Source organism: Panthera tigris, chromosome C1, assembly GCF_018350195.1.
Source record: "Panthera tigris isolate Pti1 chromosome C1, P.tigris_Pti1_mat1.1, whole genome shotgun sequence".
Lineage (NCBI taxonomy): Eukaryota > Metazoa > Chordata > Mammalia > Carnivora > Felidae > Panthera > Panthera tigris.
The window spans coordinates 98,070,792-98,089,889 of NC_056667.1; the positions used below are offsets into that span (position 1 = coordinate 98,070,792).

Consider the following 19,098-nt stretch of genomic DNA (forward strand, 5'->3'; position numbering starts at 1 on the left):
CAAAGCAGCTTCCTCAAAGGAAATGATAAAAATTTTAAATAAAAAAATTAAAAGTTCACAGGGAAGCGGCTGCTTCTTAACTCAAAGCTGGGCTCCATTGGCTAATCTGCACATGAAAACTGACCAGGCTTGAGTCAGCAAGTACAATCCTAGATCAGAGGAACCCCTGCCTGGTCCTCGGTTCCCTGTGCCCTCTTTGGAAACCAGTAATTTGCCATCCCTGAGTTCTACATACCAAGAACATGTAGCCTGGATGCTTAATTTTCTACAACCTGGAATTTGTAAAACTTTCAAATTATGCTTCTGATTTACAGCTGGTTTCATAGCTTTGAGATAGCAAATAGGGTTTCTCTTCTTCCCTCACCATTTCCTTGTATGTCTGCCTTCCCCCAACCAGGCAGCAGCATTCATTGCCCCCAGGGGAGGGATGATTCATAAGAAAAGCAGAGACAAGCCTTGTGAGCCTCAAGAACACAGTTTTTTGTTTTTGGGTTTTTTTTTTTTTTTTGTAATAAAAATAAAAAATTAAGCCTAAACCTTTAAGGACTGGGAGCATAAAATTTATACCAGAAACAAAAAGTTTTGGAAGAATGTTTAGTAAGAAAAAGCACACCCTAACCCCACTACATCCCCACCCGACTCCAAACTAGAAACAAAGAGTGGAGACTCTGGGAAGTATCTGAGAATGAGCTCTGTGCCTGTGCGTATGTATGTGTTTGCGCATACGTGTTTTTACGTGTGTGTGCACAGATGTAAGCTGGTGTGTACATGTGTGTCCACACACAGAAACTCCACACTTCCAGGGAAAATCAGAGCATAGGGGCCTCAGGCTTTGTTTCAGAATGAAACTCAGGAAAATGGAAAGGCCCCCGAATCTCCTGGAGGACCCCTCCGTGCAGGAGCACTGGGGCAGAAAGGTCTGTCCCGAGGCCCCACCGAGTTCTCTGTGGTTCTGAGGAACATGGACGATGCCACAGTTGGGATGGACAGGACCAGAGGTGACCTGCTGGGAACAAGGGCTGGAGACCATATGCAACCACAGCCGATGCCAACCAGGTGAATAGTGCACCTGTCTGTGCCCCCGGGAAGCGGCAAGACCCCGGACCTCTAGGGATGGTGGGGTGAGGGTTGGGGTGGGGGGCATCGATGATCAGACCCAGTTCCCACTGGGTACAATTCAGGTTTGGTTCTAGACAATAAAGTTCCATGTCTGGCCTAGCTGATGTGTGGCCTGAAATGTACACCCTCTCTACAAGCAACTGGCCACCTGCCTCCTAATTCAGTCTGGTAACTGCCCTTTCATTGTAAAGGTTTCTTCTTGTGCTGAGGTCCCAGGCACTTGGTGCTCTTCTCTGTTTAACAAGCCTCGCCCCTCTCCAGGAGCTCTAGCCTTTGCTTGGTAAAGATTTTTCTCTGCCCTTCCTCATCGCCAATACATTCCAGGCAAAATGCATGCGATCCTTAGCAATTCGGCTCTGAGTGGGTGGAGTCACCCACACTGTCACTAGCTCACGCTGCTAACTGTGAGATTCAGACTGGGCCCCCTCAGGCCTTGCTATCTGGAGAGCAGAGTTACTGCTAGTAGTCAAGAGGCCGCAGACTCTTCCAGCAGAGATATGCTCTGCCTGGGTGATTTTTCCACCTAGTTTCTGAATTACGGGTCTCCCTTGATACCCAAAAGTAGAACGTTCCTATGAACCAAAATGCTGTAAAGCGAAGAAGCAATAACATTCTATAAAATCCAAAATCCTCTTTGGATTTCTTTTCATTAGCAAAAGCAGGTGTTAACATAGGACTTTTGTAAAAGTAATGTGATGTAAAGCAAATGTTCGGTTAGCGAGGGAAACCTGGAGATCACGAGTTACCTTCTAGGACAGACCCTTGTGAGGAATAGGGCCGCAGGCTTTAGAGTTCATTGTCATTGTGGGGATTGGATGGAGTTGGGTCTGGGGATATTACTCCTGGTGCCTGTAGGAGAGGCTGAGAAGGTCGAGCACTGCGTATTATGATACATAACCCACAGATTCCCTGTTCTGTGGCACAGTTCTATTTCCTGATATCTGGACACCACGGATCTCCCTTCTCTGGGGACAGAACCATGCCACAGAACAGGGAATCTGTGGGTTATATATCATTACACAGACCACAAGGGGGAATTCTCCAAAAACACTTCCATGACTAGTTTTAGCAGCCAGAAGGAAGTACTCTGGAAGGTAAGAATCAAATTTAAAAGTGAATTTGGGGGCACCTGGATGGCTCAGTCGGTTGAGCATCCGACTTCAGCTCAGGTCACGATCTCGCGGTCCGTGAGTTCGAGCCCCGCGTCAGGCTCTGGGCTGATGGCTCAGAGCCTGGAGCCTGCTTCTGATTTGGTGTCTCCCTCTCTCTCTGCCCCTCCCCCGTTCATGCTCTGTCTCTCTCTGTCCCAAAAATAAATAAACGTTAAAAAAAAAAAAAAAGTGAATTTGAGGAGCACCTGGGTGGTTTAGTAGGTTAAGTGTCTGACTCTTGACTTCGGCTCAGGTTGTGATCTCACGGTTTGTGGGATCAAGCCCTGCCTTGGGCTCTCTGCTGATAAACAGAGTCTACTTGGGATTCTCTGTCTCCCTCTTTCTGCCCCTCCCCCACACTCACTCATGCTCTCTTGCTCTCTCTCAAAATAAATAAACTTTTTTTTTTTAAAAAGTGAACTTGACAAATCAGAAATTCACACAGAGGATGAAATTCAATGACACAGACCCTGATTCAAGTAGAAACTAAACTCGAGATACAAAAGATGAACTTGCATAAAGGGAGGCAAGAAGCCAGTTGGACACTGTATTGCAAAGGGGCAAGGGTGTCACCAGAACTACGACTAAACAGGGGCGCCTAGGTGGCTCAGTCGGTTGAGCGTCCAACTTCGGCTCAGGTCATGATCTCACGGTCTGTGAGTTCGACCCCCGTGTCGGGCTCTGTGCTGACAGCTCAGAGCCTGGAGCCTGCTTTGGATTCTGTGTCTCCCTCCCTCTCTCTCTCTCTCTCTCTCTCTCTCTCTCTCTCTGCCCCTCCCCCACTCATGCTCTGCCTCTCTCTGTCAAAAATAAATTTAAAAAAAACTTAAAAAAATATGACTAAACACACAAGATAGCACTATAGTTTTCTGACGGAAAACCCTACAGAATGTTGGAATAAATACAAAGAAATGCTATGTACAGGAACCTTTTCTATTCTACATGCTAGAGCAGGCTTGGAGATAAAAATAAAAAAACTGAAGGAATAAAAATTGGGTTCTGCAAGAAAAATCAAATGGACTGGAGTTTTTACATAAACAAGAGAAGTGAAAATTTTGGCTTAATGCTTATTTTTAGGAATATAAAAGATTTTTGCATCTATAGAGTAAGGAAATCTCAGAAAACATTCACAGTAATAAATGGATAAATGAGGTTGACATTAAAGCAAGAGAAACCTCATCCAGATCCAAAGGCAGCTTTTTGACTTTCAGGATGACGAATTCCATAATGGTCATAATCCTTCTCCTCCCTGGACATTTTCAAGAACAGAACAGACGGAAGGAGCCTGGCATGATGCTTAAACACACGGACCCTTGGGGCAAACAACCTTGGTCCAAATCCAGGTTCCACCATTTTGAGTGTGACTTAGGGCAAATCTTGGTTCCTCATCTGTAAAGATGGGATGATGATAATCATAGCACCTGTTTCATAAGGTGGTTGTAGGTTACATGAGTTCATACCTCTAAAGCACTGAGATGGTGCATGGCACATAGTAAGCTTTAGCCGTTATTCCTAAATCATCTGGATTCTTCTGCTTGAATACAAGGAATTTGACCATTCATCTCTCCATTCAATGCATCGGTAATAAATACAATGATCTGGGCGCAAGTGGTGGGTAAGATACAGTCTTGGCCCCATGCAATAGAGAAGACAGACTCATAGGAAGTTACACGGGGAGACAGTATGTGATGGGGTGGCTCCTTCTGGCCCCTGTTAATGACTCTATGACTGAAGGCTTCAGGGTGGCTGTGCCAGTAGGTGTAGCTATGAGAATCTTGCCTCAATATGTGGGTTAGAGCAAGGTTTGTCTCCTTTGTTTTAAAGTCATTAAGCTAACTTGGATATTCCTTAGGGACAGCTTCTGTTTCTTTGTAAAACAGGTGTCCAAGCAGGTGTCTTGGGAAAGAGAAACAGCCATGATGGACCCTCCTTTTCTGACCGGGAAGGCAGGCGTAGGAAGCCACTTTTGTTATTCGATGTAAAGCAGAAGATGAGCCCACAATTGGAATCACATGAATAAATAGGTGGGTTTGAAATGAATAAATGTTTACTTCATCAGTGATGCACTAAGCTTAGAGACCTTGTAAGAGTGTGGCCGTATATCTTTAATTGTTTTTTGGGGGAGGGGGACAGAGAGAATGTGTGTGCAGAGTGGGCGTGTGTGTGCGTCCGGGAGGGGCAGAGGGAGAAGGAGAGAGAGAATCTCTCAGGCAGAGCCTACGAGGGGCTCAATCTCACAACCGTGACATTATGACCTGAGCCAAAATCAAGAAGTGGATGCTTAACCGACTGAGCCCTCCGGGCACCCCCATGTATCTTTCAGAAGGAATAGTCCACGATTTTTTAAAAAGCTAGATTTAAAAAAAAGGAGGAAATATTATTCTGTGCTTTTGGGGGGCCAGTAGTTATTTAGACACCAAAACAACTACAGGACTAGTCTCTGCATTTAATATTCACATCTGGTCCTGATGGGGTTAGGAAGATCTTAGTATCTCCATTTTAAAGAGGATGGAATTGAGACACAAGGAGAGTATGTGGCTTGCCCGGCGTCACCTGAGAGCAAGGGGCAGAGCCAGGACTGTGACTCAGGTTTTTGGGCTGCACGTCTAGAGCCATTTCCGCTGTCGTTTTCCCTCTGAGAGTTCGGCACTCCTACCAAAGCTGTTGCCATCTTCTTCCCTCAAAGTTGTGCCTGAGATTTGCAAGCTGTGAAAGCTTCAATAGTAGGGAAGCACGGGGCTCCAGGAAACAGCATGGGGGCAGCGTCCTCTGGAGCAGGTGGACAGGGCCGCACCCCTCTTCTTCCCAGCCCCAGTGTATTTGGTTGGCTAACTCAGCAGTGTCCCTGAGTGTGACTGGAGTCTCAGAGATCGACCTAAATAAAGAAGAGGGACCTGGCACTGTGACAACTGTGACTCCCTCCCTGCCACACAGGCTTGGAACCTGACGTCCCATGACCCAGCGCTGAGGGCCAGTGGGGAGCCAGGTTTCCCACGGCAGGCGAGAGGCCTCTGGGAATCACAGCTCTGTGGGAGGGGAAACTGGTGATTATGCTCTCCTCCTCCCAGGCAGGGAGGATCTGGTGGGAATGAGGCTGGACCAAGCCCTGGGGGACAGTCCCAGCCGTGACAGGAGCCAGGGCTCTGTCTGGCAGAGACCTGTGTATCTCAGAGCCAAGCCCAGGGGCTGGGGGCCTGGATTTGAGCCCCAGTTCGACCACTTCTTAGCTATGTGACCTGGTGACGTTATTTAAGTTCTCCATGCCTTTGTTTCCTCATCTGTACATCAGGGAAGATGATAAGGACCATACCTAGTACATAGGGTTGTGATACATGCACAGTTAGCACTTAGCAAGAACCCCAAATGCTAAGTTCGATAAATCAGATTTGCATTTGGAAGCTCAAATAAGCAGTCAGCATGCCCACTGCAGACAATTGGTCTCAAAAGCATTTCCTAAGAACCTCAGGCGGTCGCAATCCGGTTGGAACAGGGCTTGGAGACGTTCATTCTGGGGCCAATCCGCGTCTGCACACGGCAGCCCGTCCTCGCGTTTCCAGCTTGTTAGTGCGAATATTCCCTGGGCCCTTGGAGGATATCCATCCAGCATGCGCTCATGTAGAAACGCCAGTCTGCGAACCTTTCAGCAGGTGTTATAAAGAAGATGTCAGCCTGATGCAGACACATCTAGGGGCGGCAGAGGAGAGGCGTTCGTTTTCAAACCTGTCAAACTGTGGCTCCGGGGGCATCCTGAGCGCGGGAGCGGGAGAGGCTCTGGAGGAGGAAGATGGAGCCGCACACAGGGCCTGGGGCCTGGGGCGAGAGCAGAGCGCCAGACGTGTCCTTCCAGGGCCCAGAGAGCAGGCACTGAAGTCTGGGAACCAAGCTCACAGCTGGCATTGTCAGGACCGGTCGGAGAAGAGCCCTTGAGGGACCCAGGTCACTAGGATAGACGGTCGTATTCCAAATCTGGGAACATCAGTGGACAGAGGGGAGGACAGCTGACCTCCCTCCTTTATTTGGCACTCTCTTCTCACTTCCCCCTTTCTCTTGGCCTCCCTGTCCACCCTTCCCTGCCCCCTCCTCATCTCCGCGTTCCAGCTGCATTGCGCATGCTCAGAGCCTGTCTAGGGCCAGGTGGCCCGGCAGGTAGGGTGCTCAGCTGCGCCGGCAAGAAACCGAAGCTCCTGTGTCTCCTCTGCCTCTGGCCATGTGATCTCGAGCACACACTACGGAACTTCTCTGTCTCTTTCACATGGTGGAGGTGGAGGGGGTGGTGAAGGGCAGCAGAGAGGAAGGAGGGCGGGCCGAGTGATCACTGGAGGTCATTGAGGTTGTAACTGCGAGGGGCCCCCAAGTCTGCAGCAAGGCCCTCCTGTGAAGGAAGCCCTCACAGCTCATTCCTGCTCTGCTTCCCCCAGCAGACCACCCTGGCCTCAGCTTCCTCAGTTGTAAAATGGGAACAAAACGAGGGACGCCCGCATGGGGTTCTGTCTCATAAGCAGACAAGTGATCATGACCATTTATTTCATCATAATCAGGACGGATTCGGAGGTCAAGAAATCCTGCTGGAATTTGAATCTTGGCTTAGATACAGCAAGTGATTTGGGTCATTTAACTTCTAAAACCCGCTTTTCTCATCTGAGCTGGGTTGACAATAATCGCACATATATCGCAGCGTGGCTTTGGGGACCGGATGAGGTCATCTCCATATAGCGCGTTTCCTCAAGACTGTTAGCTCTTTAAGGAGAATCGTATGCACTTCCTGGACGTATGATCATTCTTTGGCCAGCGGGTAAGGATTTGGTTGGGGCAATCGGCCATGTACAGCTTGTTAGCAAGAGCAAAGGTATATGAGCAACCACTGTCTGGGCAGGAATGAAATTCCTAGTCCTGCAGCCAGGCCCCTCAGCCCCGGGTTACACATCAGTGACCTTCGGATAATGACTGACTAGCCACACAGTCTGGACTTTCGCAGAAAAGCCTTTCCCTTTCCTAGGCCTGAGTGGGCCAGGCCCTCCCTTGATGAAAAAATCTGCTACGAGACCACACGCCCCCTCTTTCAGTGCATTTCTTCCCGCTTCTCAGTAACAAGCCCAAGCTTGGGCTCCTTTGGGGAAAGACACAGCTTCGGGCCCAGGGATATTTGTGCAGGGAGGAGGTGAAAGTAGTTTCAGGAGCTTGATTCATTACAGCAGCAATCTCTGTCAAACAGGTTCCTACAACTTCTTGGAGGCCTCTTTGTTCCATTGTTCCGAAGAGCCAGACAGGCTTCCCCCACCATCCTGGAAGGGAGCAGGTGGGGCAGGGTGGCTGGGGGGAGGGAGGAAGCCCCCCCACCCCCACCCTGAGTCTGGCCAGCACACTGCTGCTGATGGCAATTCCATCTCTGTTCACACAACACCAGGAATCCGACTCTGTTTGATTATACCTTGTAAACCCTGGGCAATTGGCTTCCTTTGCTATTTTCTCCTCCAGGGGCAGAGGGGTAGCCAGAAACTGTGGAGAGAAGCTGGAACCATTCGGGCATTTCTTTTTCAGTCAAAGACTAGATATCCTGGGAGAGTTTTTTCAACTCTGCAAGTCAGTGATGGGAAAACTGAGACAGAGTGGACGTTCAGAACTTTTAATAAAAAAAAAAGGGGAGGAGGAAACCCTCAGATAATTTGGAGCATACATTTGGTCTTGATACAATGGAACAGTGTTTGGCCCTAACACGGAGTGAATTACTGATGCATGCATGCTACATAATGGAGAACCTCGAACACATTAGGCCGAGCAAAAGGTGCCGGGCGTAAAAGGCCACAGATTACATAATTCCACTTCTATGACATGTCCAGAATAATCAAATCCATGGAGATAGAAAGTGGAGTAGTGGCTGCCCAGGGCTGGGGGAGGAGAAACGGGAGTCACTGCTGATGGGCGTGGGCTTTCCTTCTGAGGGCCTGAAAACATTCTGGAACTAGATAGAACACAGCTTTGTGAATATATTAAAGCTACACCAAATCACACACTTTAAAAAGGTGAATACTGTTGGGGCGCCCGGGTGGCTCAGTCGGTTAAAGCACCCAACTTCGGCTCAGGTCATGATCTCATGGCCCGTGAGTTTGAGCCCCATGTCGAGCTCTGTGCTGACAGCTTAGAGCCTGGAGCCTGCTTCAGATTCTGTGTCTCCCTCTCTCTCTCTGCCCCTCCCTGCTCCCACTCTCTCTCTCAAAAATAAATAAGCAATAAAAACAATTTTTTAAAGTGAATATTGTCATGTAGGGATTATCTCTCAAGTTTGATTAAAAATTGTATGATAACAACATTTAAGTCTCAATCTGCAAGAACTACGCAGGCTGATAATGTATTAACAGCATGCCAGTGGAGTCTTGGGGCTCAGTCTTGGTCAGTCATGTGCTGATCTGATCACCTCCTGACAGCTGTTTATTGAGTATCTACTATTCATCAAGGCACTGCACAAGGACCAGGTAAGCACTGATGGCCAAGACCATCTCTGGCTCCCTCATGACCTACCACTAATTCCTTGTGCCCTCGTGGGAAGTTTGCTCAGCTTCTCGGAGCTTCCTGGTCGTCTCTATGAGTATACAAGAGGCCCCAGGCAAAGGCCACAGTCCTACATTGCCTGGAGCGGCAGTTCCCAAACCCAATGCTGTGTTAACTAACTCACCTCGGAGTTCTGTGAAATTACAGGTTTCTGAAGGTCCTGTTATAATCAGCCCCAGGTGGCTTTGGTGCTTGTGCTTCTCTGTGCTGGCAGGTTTGGAATCCCTGCCCGGGCACCTTATGGCCCAAGGCCTGGCTGTTTAGCCATCCTAAATGAAATTCCCTGCCTTCTCTGGTTGCAATCTGGATTTGCCAGGTCTCCCCAAACACACTTCAGAATGTCCACTCACACTTTCCCTTTGGGGACGATTTATCTCACAGGGCATTGCCAAAGGGACCTAGCATTTTACCGCCGGCAATATTGATTATTCCTGCACTTCACTCTTCACGGATGTGAAAAAGAGTGAAGCCAGGGGGCATCTGGGTGTTCAGTCGGTTAAGCGTCTGACTCTTGATCGCAGCTCAGGTCATGATCTCACGGTTGGGTTCTGTGCAGACAGCACTGAGACTGCTTGGGATTCTCTCTCTCCCTCTCTCTGCCCCCAACCCCCACTCAAAATAAATAAATTAATTAAAAAAAAAGAGTGAAGCCAGGAAATAGTCATCCAGGTTCCCAAATAAAACCAAGTTACTCATCCATTTATAGGGTTATTTTGCACTTTAGAAATTAGCTGCTAGTTTTGTCCAGTTCTCATTATTTGAGGGAATATTTTCTATGAAGTTTCCCAAGCACATACAGGATTTTACAAACCAAAGGGTACATTTGTTGTAATTCTAATGTAGGATTGTTATTTATATAGGCTAGATCACAACACTGGTAAATAAACTTTTAATGTGAACAGAAGTTCTCTCTCTCTCTCTGTCTCACACACACACACACACACACACCCTGTAAAGCTAGGATGTTTTCATATCCTCCCCAGTACTCAGTGCTCCTTCCTAGTTTGGCCAGCTAAGCAGAACAGAATGAGGTTATGATTCATCCACATCCCTTAGCCACGAGCACAACTGAAAATGAAGTCCTACGTAACAGGCGACCACCAGGGGGTGCCCAATATCTTGCAGTGGCCTTGCAGACAGGAAGTGAGGGAAGAGAAAGGAATGAGGGCCGGCAAAGGTGAGAAGGCAGATCTTGCTCAAGGTACAAAGGGGAAGATTGGGGGTTTCCTACCTGGGTCACTCCTCTCTGCAAAGGCCACAATGTGGATCCCATTCAAATCATCTTCCTGGAGGAGAAAAGAATCAAAGGTTATGCTCCCAGGGGGAGAGATACTAAGGAGCAAGTCAGAGACAGACAGGGAGGCTGGAACGGAAATGGGCAGCGGGAAGGTGGCGGAGGGGCAGTGGACACGGGGGCCAGGGGAACAGAGGGGCGCACAGTAAGGAAGGAAATATTGACGAGCAACTGGGAGGAACACGTGCTGTTTGATAAATGGGTTTGCGAGACAGGAAAACACCACTACACACATCAGCACTGACAGGGCCTCACTCCCATGGGCTGCTGGGTCCAGGAGAGCTGCAGTAAAAGGCACAAGGAGGAAAAACGTGAGTCTGGCCCGTCAGGCACTCTGAGGGCAGCAAGCACTCTGCACCTAGCTCAGTAAATGCCATTGTCAGCCTGTGTTTCAAGAATTCACCGCCAGAACCAGCAATTAGGGGAACTTCTGAATGCTGCTGACGGACCCTGCAACCGGCCGCAAACTGACAGCAGACAGGACTCTGAGGCAAATTAGGATGTGGGTCTGTTCTGTTCACACAAGAATCATATACAAGCGTAGGGCTTCTCCGCTAACACACCTCCTGTTGAAGAACCTTTGTAGTCAGTAAGGGGCACCTTGCTAACGTTGACTTTCCAGGTTTCCTTCCTTGGGGTCCTTTCTGCTTGAGTCCCAAAGCTTGCCGAAGCAGTAAAGGCCTGTAACGGATTTCTATGAGTGTGGGGGGCTGTGGGAAGAGTGGATGTGGGAGCTAGAGAAAGGTGAGGGTGTGACACTGACAAGTGGGTGTGGCTGTGGAGACCTGGGGCCAGGCCAAGAATCGAGCAGTTATTTCACATCTGTGGGCAAGTGGCACTCCATGTTTCTACATCCTGGACAGAAAGGACCATACATACACCTGTGTCTCCTTCACATCAACCCATCCCATCCCATCCATAGCAGGAGCTTTGGAGGACCCTCTGTGATGAGAACCATGATTCCCCAAAAAACACGGAGAGGAAGATATATAAGAAGGAGGCACCGGGGACAAATCTGAGTGAATACTAATGAAAGGGAGTCACTGGGTACCCTGGCTGTCACACTAGAATCATCCTATAGAAAAAACTCCAGGCATCTCAACCCTCCCATGATCCTCTGTTTTCATTTCAATTGATTTTAATGCCGGTGCAATCCTATCTAAATGCTAATTTTTTTCCCTTTGAGTTTGGAATGGACAAAACCTCCAAAAATTCTAAGAGAGATTAAATGGAAAATATTATTGTTAAAAACAAGAGAGTGGGCCTGGGCTTGGCCAGATGCCCTGGGGAATTGAATTGTACGGATATATACGTGTGTGCGCGCGTCTGTGTGCAAGTTTATTACACAAATCCGACAGCAACCAGAAGGGGAGTCTGAGGTTTGACTGTTTTACATTTGCTATTATCGCCAAAGAGAATATCCTGATCAGTTCTCATTAGGCGATCCTGTGTCTCTTGTCTCCTGCCATCAGCTGGAAGTGAGCAGTATTAACTCTGTGGAGCAGGCTTCATTTCTGTGTGTGCTTCTGGAATGCATTTGGAAATTGGTTTTGGAATTAAGAATCTATATTTGTTTCCTAAGAGTCTGCTCATAATATGCCTGTCACTCCCCAGGCCTAAGACGGTGCCTGGATGGCGGACTGATGGGGCTCAAAGATTCAGCACACAGCCCTGTGCTTAACACTTGCAAAGAAGCGGGTGCATGCCGGGTGCCAGATATTTTCAGTAATAAACTCACAGAGCGAGAATCCACGGGCAAGCCTAGAAATCAGGGTTGCTCAGTGAGAACCCAACATGGATGAGTGAGGAAGGACCAAGATGGCCACCCACACGACTGAGACCACCCAGGGGCTTTCTCCGAACCCCACAGCCTTCGCTCCAGATCACCCATTTGGTCTTTGGATCATATTGCCTTGGAAACTATCTTTTTAATAGCACCAATATTCCCTTCTCAACCAGATGGCAAGCTCTCACAGGGAAGGGATTATGCCTTGAAATAACAATGGTTAAAACGGCCACAATAGTATCTGCCACTTGCCATTTTTTGTATCAGTACTTTGTAAGTACATTATTTCGAAATCTCAAATGAAAGTCTTATTCCTGTTGAGTGCTTAAAGAATTGAAGTGACTTACCTAAAGCCACAGAACTAGCATGGACATGGCTGGGATTCCAGTCAGTTCTGTGTGGCCCCACATGCTTGTACTTTCTCACTGAAAGAGGTCCAGAATAAGCCACTGTGGCATAAAAATTACTTTGAGCCGAAGGCATATGAATTCCTGAAATCCTTTACCTACCTAAAAAACAGAGCCGCCCAAAAGAATTCAATTGTCATCAACCTGCTCCCCGAAAGTAGCTCTAATTTCTCAGATAGATAATATCACAAAACTATCAAATCTCCCATCTATTCCCCAAGGGCCCATTTCTCTTTCCAAAAAAGTCATTTGTTTTTCCATAAGTTCTTTTTTACCTCAACCTTCTAACAGGTCACCTATTCTCCCAGAACTGCCCCCTGCCTCTTCCATTTCCAATTAAGATGCTAAGCCCCTTCTTGAGTCACATTTCCTTGTAAACTTCCATGCATAAATCGGTCATTAAATCTGTTTTTTGCTCATGCTAATCTGTATTTTGTCAGTTTAATTTGCAGGCCTTCAATGCTGAACATAAGAGGGTAGAGGAAAGTCTTCTTCCTTGACATCACCTAAAGCAGTAGAATGGGTTCCATGAATCTATTGTCCCCTGCAGGGTGTGTAGGTGTTTCAAACTCAGATTAGTGACTCTTAAGTTAAAGGAGGCTGATAAGGGGCCTTTATGTAAAGTGACTGAGCCCCAGAACTCCAAAGAACTGGAGATCTAGAATTACTTTGGTGAATACTTTACTCTGAATTCTCTTTCACTTTGTATGTCCATCTGTCATAGCATCAACACGCTGGACTGGTTTATACATTTTGAGACTGTTTCATTTGCTCAACCTTGAACTCCTAAGGACATGACAGCAATGTTCATTTTTATAACCCCTGTGCTTAGCACAATGTAATAGGTTCTTATTAATGCCCATTGACTTAAAAAAAAAAAAAAGAATATGGTGATCAGAATCTTAAACACTTGTTGAAAAATCTACAAAATATTAGATTCCAAGAAGAAACTATTACCCACCAACCAGATAAATTAATTACCACTGTTCCTGTTTTGCTCTGTTTCCTTCCAGGTTCTGTTGAAGGTTTGTTACTCTTGTTGAGTGGAGAGATGCAAAGGAAAAAACATGCACTTAAAGCTGAAGACTCCCTGGTGCAATGGGATGCTCTAGGGGCTTATCTGGAAGTTTCTGCCCCACCCCCACCCCTTTTAGAAGTACTACTTTGTTACTGCCACAGACAGAGGATTATTTTCTAAGGAACTATTGACTCCCATCCCTGTGGGCTTTTTCCCGGGACTCTGACCGCTTGCCAGCATGGCGAGCCGGTTGGAAGATAAAGTGTCAAAGAGGAAGGACACGTCAGCACTCAGTCTGGACCACCTTGCCCCACTTTGATATTCTTTAAATATTCTAAATAAACAAATAGCTATTCGATTTATACACAGCAAGTATTGCTGGCCACCAATTTCTTTAGTAATATTCAATTCTGTGTTTTTTATGGCTTGCTGCTTTAAAAACCCGCACAGCTGGGGAAAGAGAAAAGCCGCTAGTTGCTCTAGCTTGACTTAGTTTTTCTATCTTATTTAAATATTTTGCAATGTCTAGGGAAGTGGGTGGTGAAGTTAAAGACTTCCAAGTTCATTAACTGGTCACTTTCTCCAGGATCTGTAGTTTCATTTGCTGCAGCCAAGTGGCCCATGGAGATGCTGTTCTTTGGAGCAGAGCTCTTCTAGGTGGGCAAAGGTGGACGGGGAAGGTGCATGGAAGGTGGCTCCCCAGAAATCCCTCTGACTTCTCCTTTTTAAGGATGGAAAGATGATGCTGGAAGGGTCTGTCCTGGCTTCCCGCCCTAGATGGAGACTTGGGGTTCGTTAGGTCTGGTTATGGCCTCTGGGGAAGTCATGTGGGTTTTCCATGATGGGGTGTAGGAAAGAAGTAAGCCAGTCTAGCTGCCCTTTCCTCTAGCAGGTTTAATACACAGCCCTTTCCTGATTAGAAAACAACTGAATATATAATAATGTAGAAAATACCAGCCATCATTGTTATATCATAGCAAAAGGCTGTAACGTACCTTTTTCCTTAAGTGAAAAGGAAGCAGAGAATGACTTCCAGTGAAGCCAGACAGTGGAAGGGTCTTTCTGAACATCTGCTTCTGACATAATGAGAAGGAGCATTTGTACTGGGCGGTTTGGGGTGGCAGGGTGTTTGTGGTCGGGGGAGGGGCAGGACACAGGCTCTTGTGCCATAGCACGTTGGTGTCTTGGGTGTGATATGCTGTGTCAGTGAGAAAAGGCTTGAAGGCAGGGCATCTCTTAAGGATGAAGAAAATAAAAAGAACTAAGAATAAAGGCCATAGCACAATAGAACAGTGAGAATCACTCTCAATTTAAAATGGTACTTTGTGGGGGCCCCTGGGCGGCTCAGTGGGTTAAGCATCCAGGTTTGGCTCAGGTCATGATCTTATGGGTGTGAGTTTGAGCCCCGTGTCAGGCTCTGTGCTGACAGCCTGGAGCGTGAAGCCTGCTTCAGATTCTGTATCTCCCTCTCTCTCTGCCCCTCCCCTGCTCACGCTCTGTCTCTCTCTCAAAAATAAATAAACACTTCAAAAAAAATCGTAATTAAAAAATAAAATGAATAAAATAAAATGGTACTTTGTGGGGTGCCTGGGTGGCTCAGTTGGTTGAGCATCCGACTCTTGATTTCAACTCAGGTCATGATCCCAGTGTCATGAGATCAAGCCCCGAGCTGGGGTCTGTGCTGAGCATGGAGCTGCTTAAGATTTTCTCTCTCTCCCTCTGCCCCTCCCCTGCTCATGTGCACTCTCTTGCTTTTTCTCAAAGATAAGATGAGATGAGATGAGGTGAGATGAGATGAGATGAGATGAGATAAATAATAAAATGAAATAAAATAAAATAAAATAAAATAAAATAAAATAAAACAAAATAAAATAAAATATAAAATGGTACTTTGTGTCATGAAAGATAAACATCAAGAGCCTATTTGGGATTAAAGACAACTTAGAGAAACATAACAACAAAGTATGAATGTGAGATCCAAGATCAGATCCTGGGCCAGGAAAAAAAAAAAAAAAAAAATATATATATATATATATATATATTTTTTTTTTTTTTTTTTTTTTTTTTTTTGTGCTATACAGGGCACTAGTGAGACACTGGTCAATTTGAATAAGGTCCATAGATGAAATAGAATTTTACTAATTTCCTGATTTTGGTAACTATATTGTGGTTATGAGAGAAATTCGTTGTTTTTAGAAAACGTCTGAAGTATTTAGAGGTAAGGGGAGTTGTATCTGCTACTTACTCTCAAATAACTCAGCGGGAAAAAAGTCTATATCTGTATCTGTCCAGAAGTGTGTGATAAAGCAAAGGAGATAAAATGCTAACATTTGGGGAATCTGGTAAACAGATCATGGAATTCTTTACATTATTTTTTGTAAGTCTGAAATTATTTTAAGTAAAAGGTAAAAATGTTTTTAAAGGAATATTATTTTTAAAGCACTGTTATACACTTTTGTTATTTTTAAGTCTTGTCACAAGACCTCCTAAAGGTTACATTTTTGAGGGGCGCCTGCGTGGGCTCAGTCGGTTAAGCGTGTGACTTCAGCTCAGGTCACGATCTCACGGTCCTCTCATGGGTTCGAGCCCCGCATTGGGCTCTGTGCTGACAGCTCAGAGCCTGGAGCCTGTTTTGGATTCTGTGTCTCCCTCTTTTCCTCTGCCCCTCCCCTGCTCATGCTCTGTCTCTCTCTCAAAAATAAATAAACATTAAAAAAAATTTTTAAGGTTAAATTTTTGAAAGGTTTAAATGTTAGGAAAATACGTTGCCAAAGCACTGGGTTGTTCTTAAATAGGCTGCTCCTCCAGACGGGACTATTTGCTCTTCTGTGTCCCATGAAATGTTTGCTCTGCCCTCAGATGTACAAATAAGTTACCAGGCAGTAAAACACAAAGTGTTAAGTTACTCCATGGTTCTGTTCATCTGTCACTTTGGGCTCTGAATTAAAGAATAAATAAATAAATAAGTGCCTCCATATTAATTCCTTTCTCCTCCCCCAACAGCCCCTGACAAAATGGTGCCTTATGGGGACATGGCTTCCTCTAGGGGACTCTACTAAAGAGAACATGAGATTTGGCTCCAAATGATCTAAACTGAAGTCCCAAGATCTAATGCTTATTAGTTTTGTATCCTTGAGTAGTTAACTTAATCCACATGACCACCAGTTGCCCCATGTAAAATGACGTTAAATATGACCTGTTCTACATTACTCTTTGGAACTGTTGAAACATCCAGCTTAAGAGGATACATGCTTTTAAGAGACTGTTAAAAACTGAGAACAAACTGAGGGTTGATGGGAGGTGGGAGGGAGGGGCAGGTGGGTGATGGGTATTGAGGAGGGCACCTTTTGGGATGAGCACTGGGTGTTGTATGGAAACCAATTTGACAATAAACTTCATATATTGGAAAAAAAAAAAAGAGGATACATGCTTTGAAAAATGCTCCACAGACTTTGGTTGTTATCATTTAGGGAATTTTGTGTAAAGCTGAGGTAGGAGGGGAGGTGCACCTCCATGGCCATCTTTCAATATATATCTTTTTGACCCACCTGACACATCATCTATGACACAGACCCAGGGAATAATCTGACTTAGCGCTTTCCAGCACCTTGAGTTGACATTTATGAAAAGGGCTACCGTTGACTGGCCAAACACCTACCATGCTCTGGGTTCTTCGCACTGCTCGTCCCTAACAAAAAGCCCTGATTTGAGAAGCAGAAACTAACTAAAGCTCAGAAGGATAACATAACTTGATGCAGGATGCAGACCTACCAGGTAGCAGATTCTGGATTTGAACCCGCATCTCTATGACCCCCACAGCCTGAGCTCCTTCCATTATATTACCCTGGGTCTCTGGTTGCCAGTCAACAGAAGCCAGTAGTCACTGTGGGAAACCAACTCAGAGATGGAGTAATCTTACCTAGTGGGTGGTACCAAAGACTCTTCAACCGGGTCCATGGAGAACTGGGCTTTAATTTAACTTAATTTAAATGTTGTCCACGTTTCAAATACTCCACCCTCCAGACATCCATTCCAGCACAATAAAACTTGGTTTAAGTTTGGGGACTCCCCTCTTGGGGAATATACTCGTGTCTAAAAAGGCAGAAAGGGTTTGCCACTTTCTTACCCATGTTTCAAACATATCTTCTGGGCGCAGGCGACGTAAGGTGGGTCTGAAAAAAACAAAGGTGAGCTTCTTTGAGGAGGGATTTCCAAGGCAGACACTGCAGCCTCAGCCCAGCGAAATGTACAATGAGATGCTGGTTCATCTGCGAGGGCATGAAGGGGGTGAAGAGCTCTAGAAATCTCCCCTAAGGAGACAGAGCTGTTCTACCCTGCTTGGTCACACACAGAGCTGAGCCTGAAGCTCCCAGCCTTTTCACAGACCCATGTGATCCAAGGATTACAAACAGTGGGTCAGAGGGCTCAGGCTGGGCTCATTCCCTGGGCAAGAAGCCATTTCCTTCCCCATTGACAGGGGACACTCCTGAGAACCCAGAACAGGCCCAGAATGAGGACACCTGGGAGAGAAAACAAAAGTCTTGGTTTTTCCAGCCCAGAACTGCATTGTCTTGTCATTGGGTCATCACCCAAAAGCTCTTTAGGGATGTGTAGGAAGAACAGGCAAAACTCTATTTTGCTCATGGTTTTATGTCTTTCTGAATGTTGGCAAATAGTGCTGGACACGTTGATATTTGCTCCTCCAAATGCCACCTCCCTGTGGGGACCAGGACGACCAGGTGATGCAATCATAATGCTCCAGGTTCAATGAACAACGTGGGCACGTGTTGGAGAAGGTGGGTGGTGAGGCAGTGAACCCACCACCATGTTCCATGTTTCAATATTGTCCCTCCCTCAAGAGCAGGGGTCAACAAACTAGAGCTGGCGGGCAAATCCAGCCAGTGCCTCCTGTATTTGTAAATAAGCTTTTATTGGGAAACAGCCACACCCATTCGTTTACATGCTGTCTACAGCTGCTTTCACACTACAACATAGAGCTGAGTATTACAACAGAAACCATCTGGCCCGCGGAGCCTGAAATATTTATTCTCTGGCCCTTTATGGGAAAAGTTGGCCGATCTGTGCTACAGAGACTCTAAGTCGTATCAAAAATTCCTCTCCCAGAAGTTCTGTGTATAAATGTTCAGCCATGGCTAAGCTACTTAACTACTCGTAGCCCAACTCCTTGATCTGTAAAATTGGGATAATACTAATTACTCCATAATGTTGAATGTTAGATAAATAGTTTCCATAAGCACTTAGCATGGTATTTGGTATTTGGCTGTCACTAAATCTCTTCTGTTATTATTGTGGAATTTGACTTGTATCTTACTATGACTTAGGGGGGATTTGCTGATTGTGGGGAGGTGGTCTAACCCCATTTGCAGGTGTAGACCCATATTTAGAAAAGGTAGCAACATCCCTGCCCAACTGATCAGTGACCAACAAAGCCATACTACTGACGTCAGTTCTACTGGGGCAGTAACTCCAGGTTGTTGTTCTCGGGAGGCCCACAATGTTAGGACCAAGAGGTTCTTCTCCCTTCCCCAGACCCTAGACCACGACCACCACCACCACCACCACCCCGTATCCCCTGCATGCCATCTGGGGCACCTTTGGTGCTCCTTGACAAACTCCACGAGCTCCTCTTCTGTGTAAGGTTTGTCAGGTATGGCAATGGGCTCTTCCATAAATGGCTCGTAGAAGTCAACCTCATTCATCTTCAAGGATAATTTCTTTGCAACCTGTAACATTCAGAAATCCGACAATAGTTTCCT

The 19,098-nt window shown here is 46.2% G+C and overlaps 1 protein-coding gene across 1 annotated transcript in view; it reads right to left on the bottom strand.

Annotated features, from left to right (window-relative positions):
• Positions 1-19,098, bottom strand: part of CASQ2 (calsequestrin 2) — a 63,753-nt gene that overhangs the window by 5,979 nt on the left and 38,676 nt on the right. The window contains exons 6-8 of the mRNA XM_007073457.3: positions 18,935-19,065; positions 17,448-17,493; positions 10,048-10,102 (exon numbers count right to left, since the gene is read on the bottom strand). Coding sequence (XP_007073519.1) covers positions 10,048-10,102; positions 17,448-17,493; positions 18,935-19,065 — 232 coding nt within the window. The remainder of the gene's footprint in view (positions 1-10,047; positions 10,103-17,447; positions 17,494-18,934; positions 19,066-19,098) is intronic.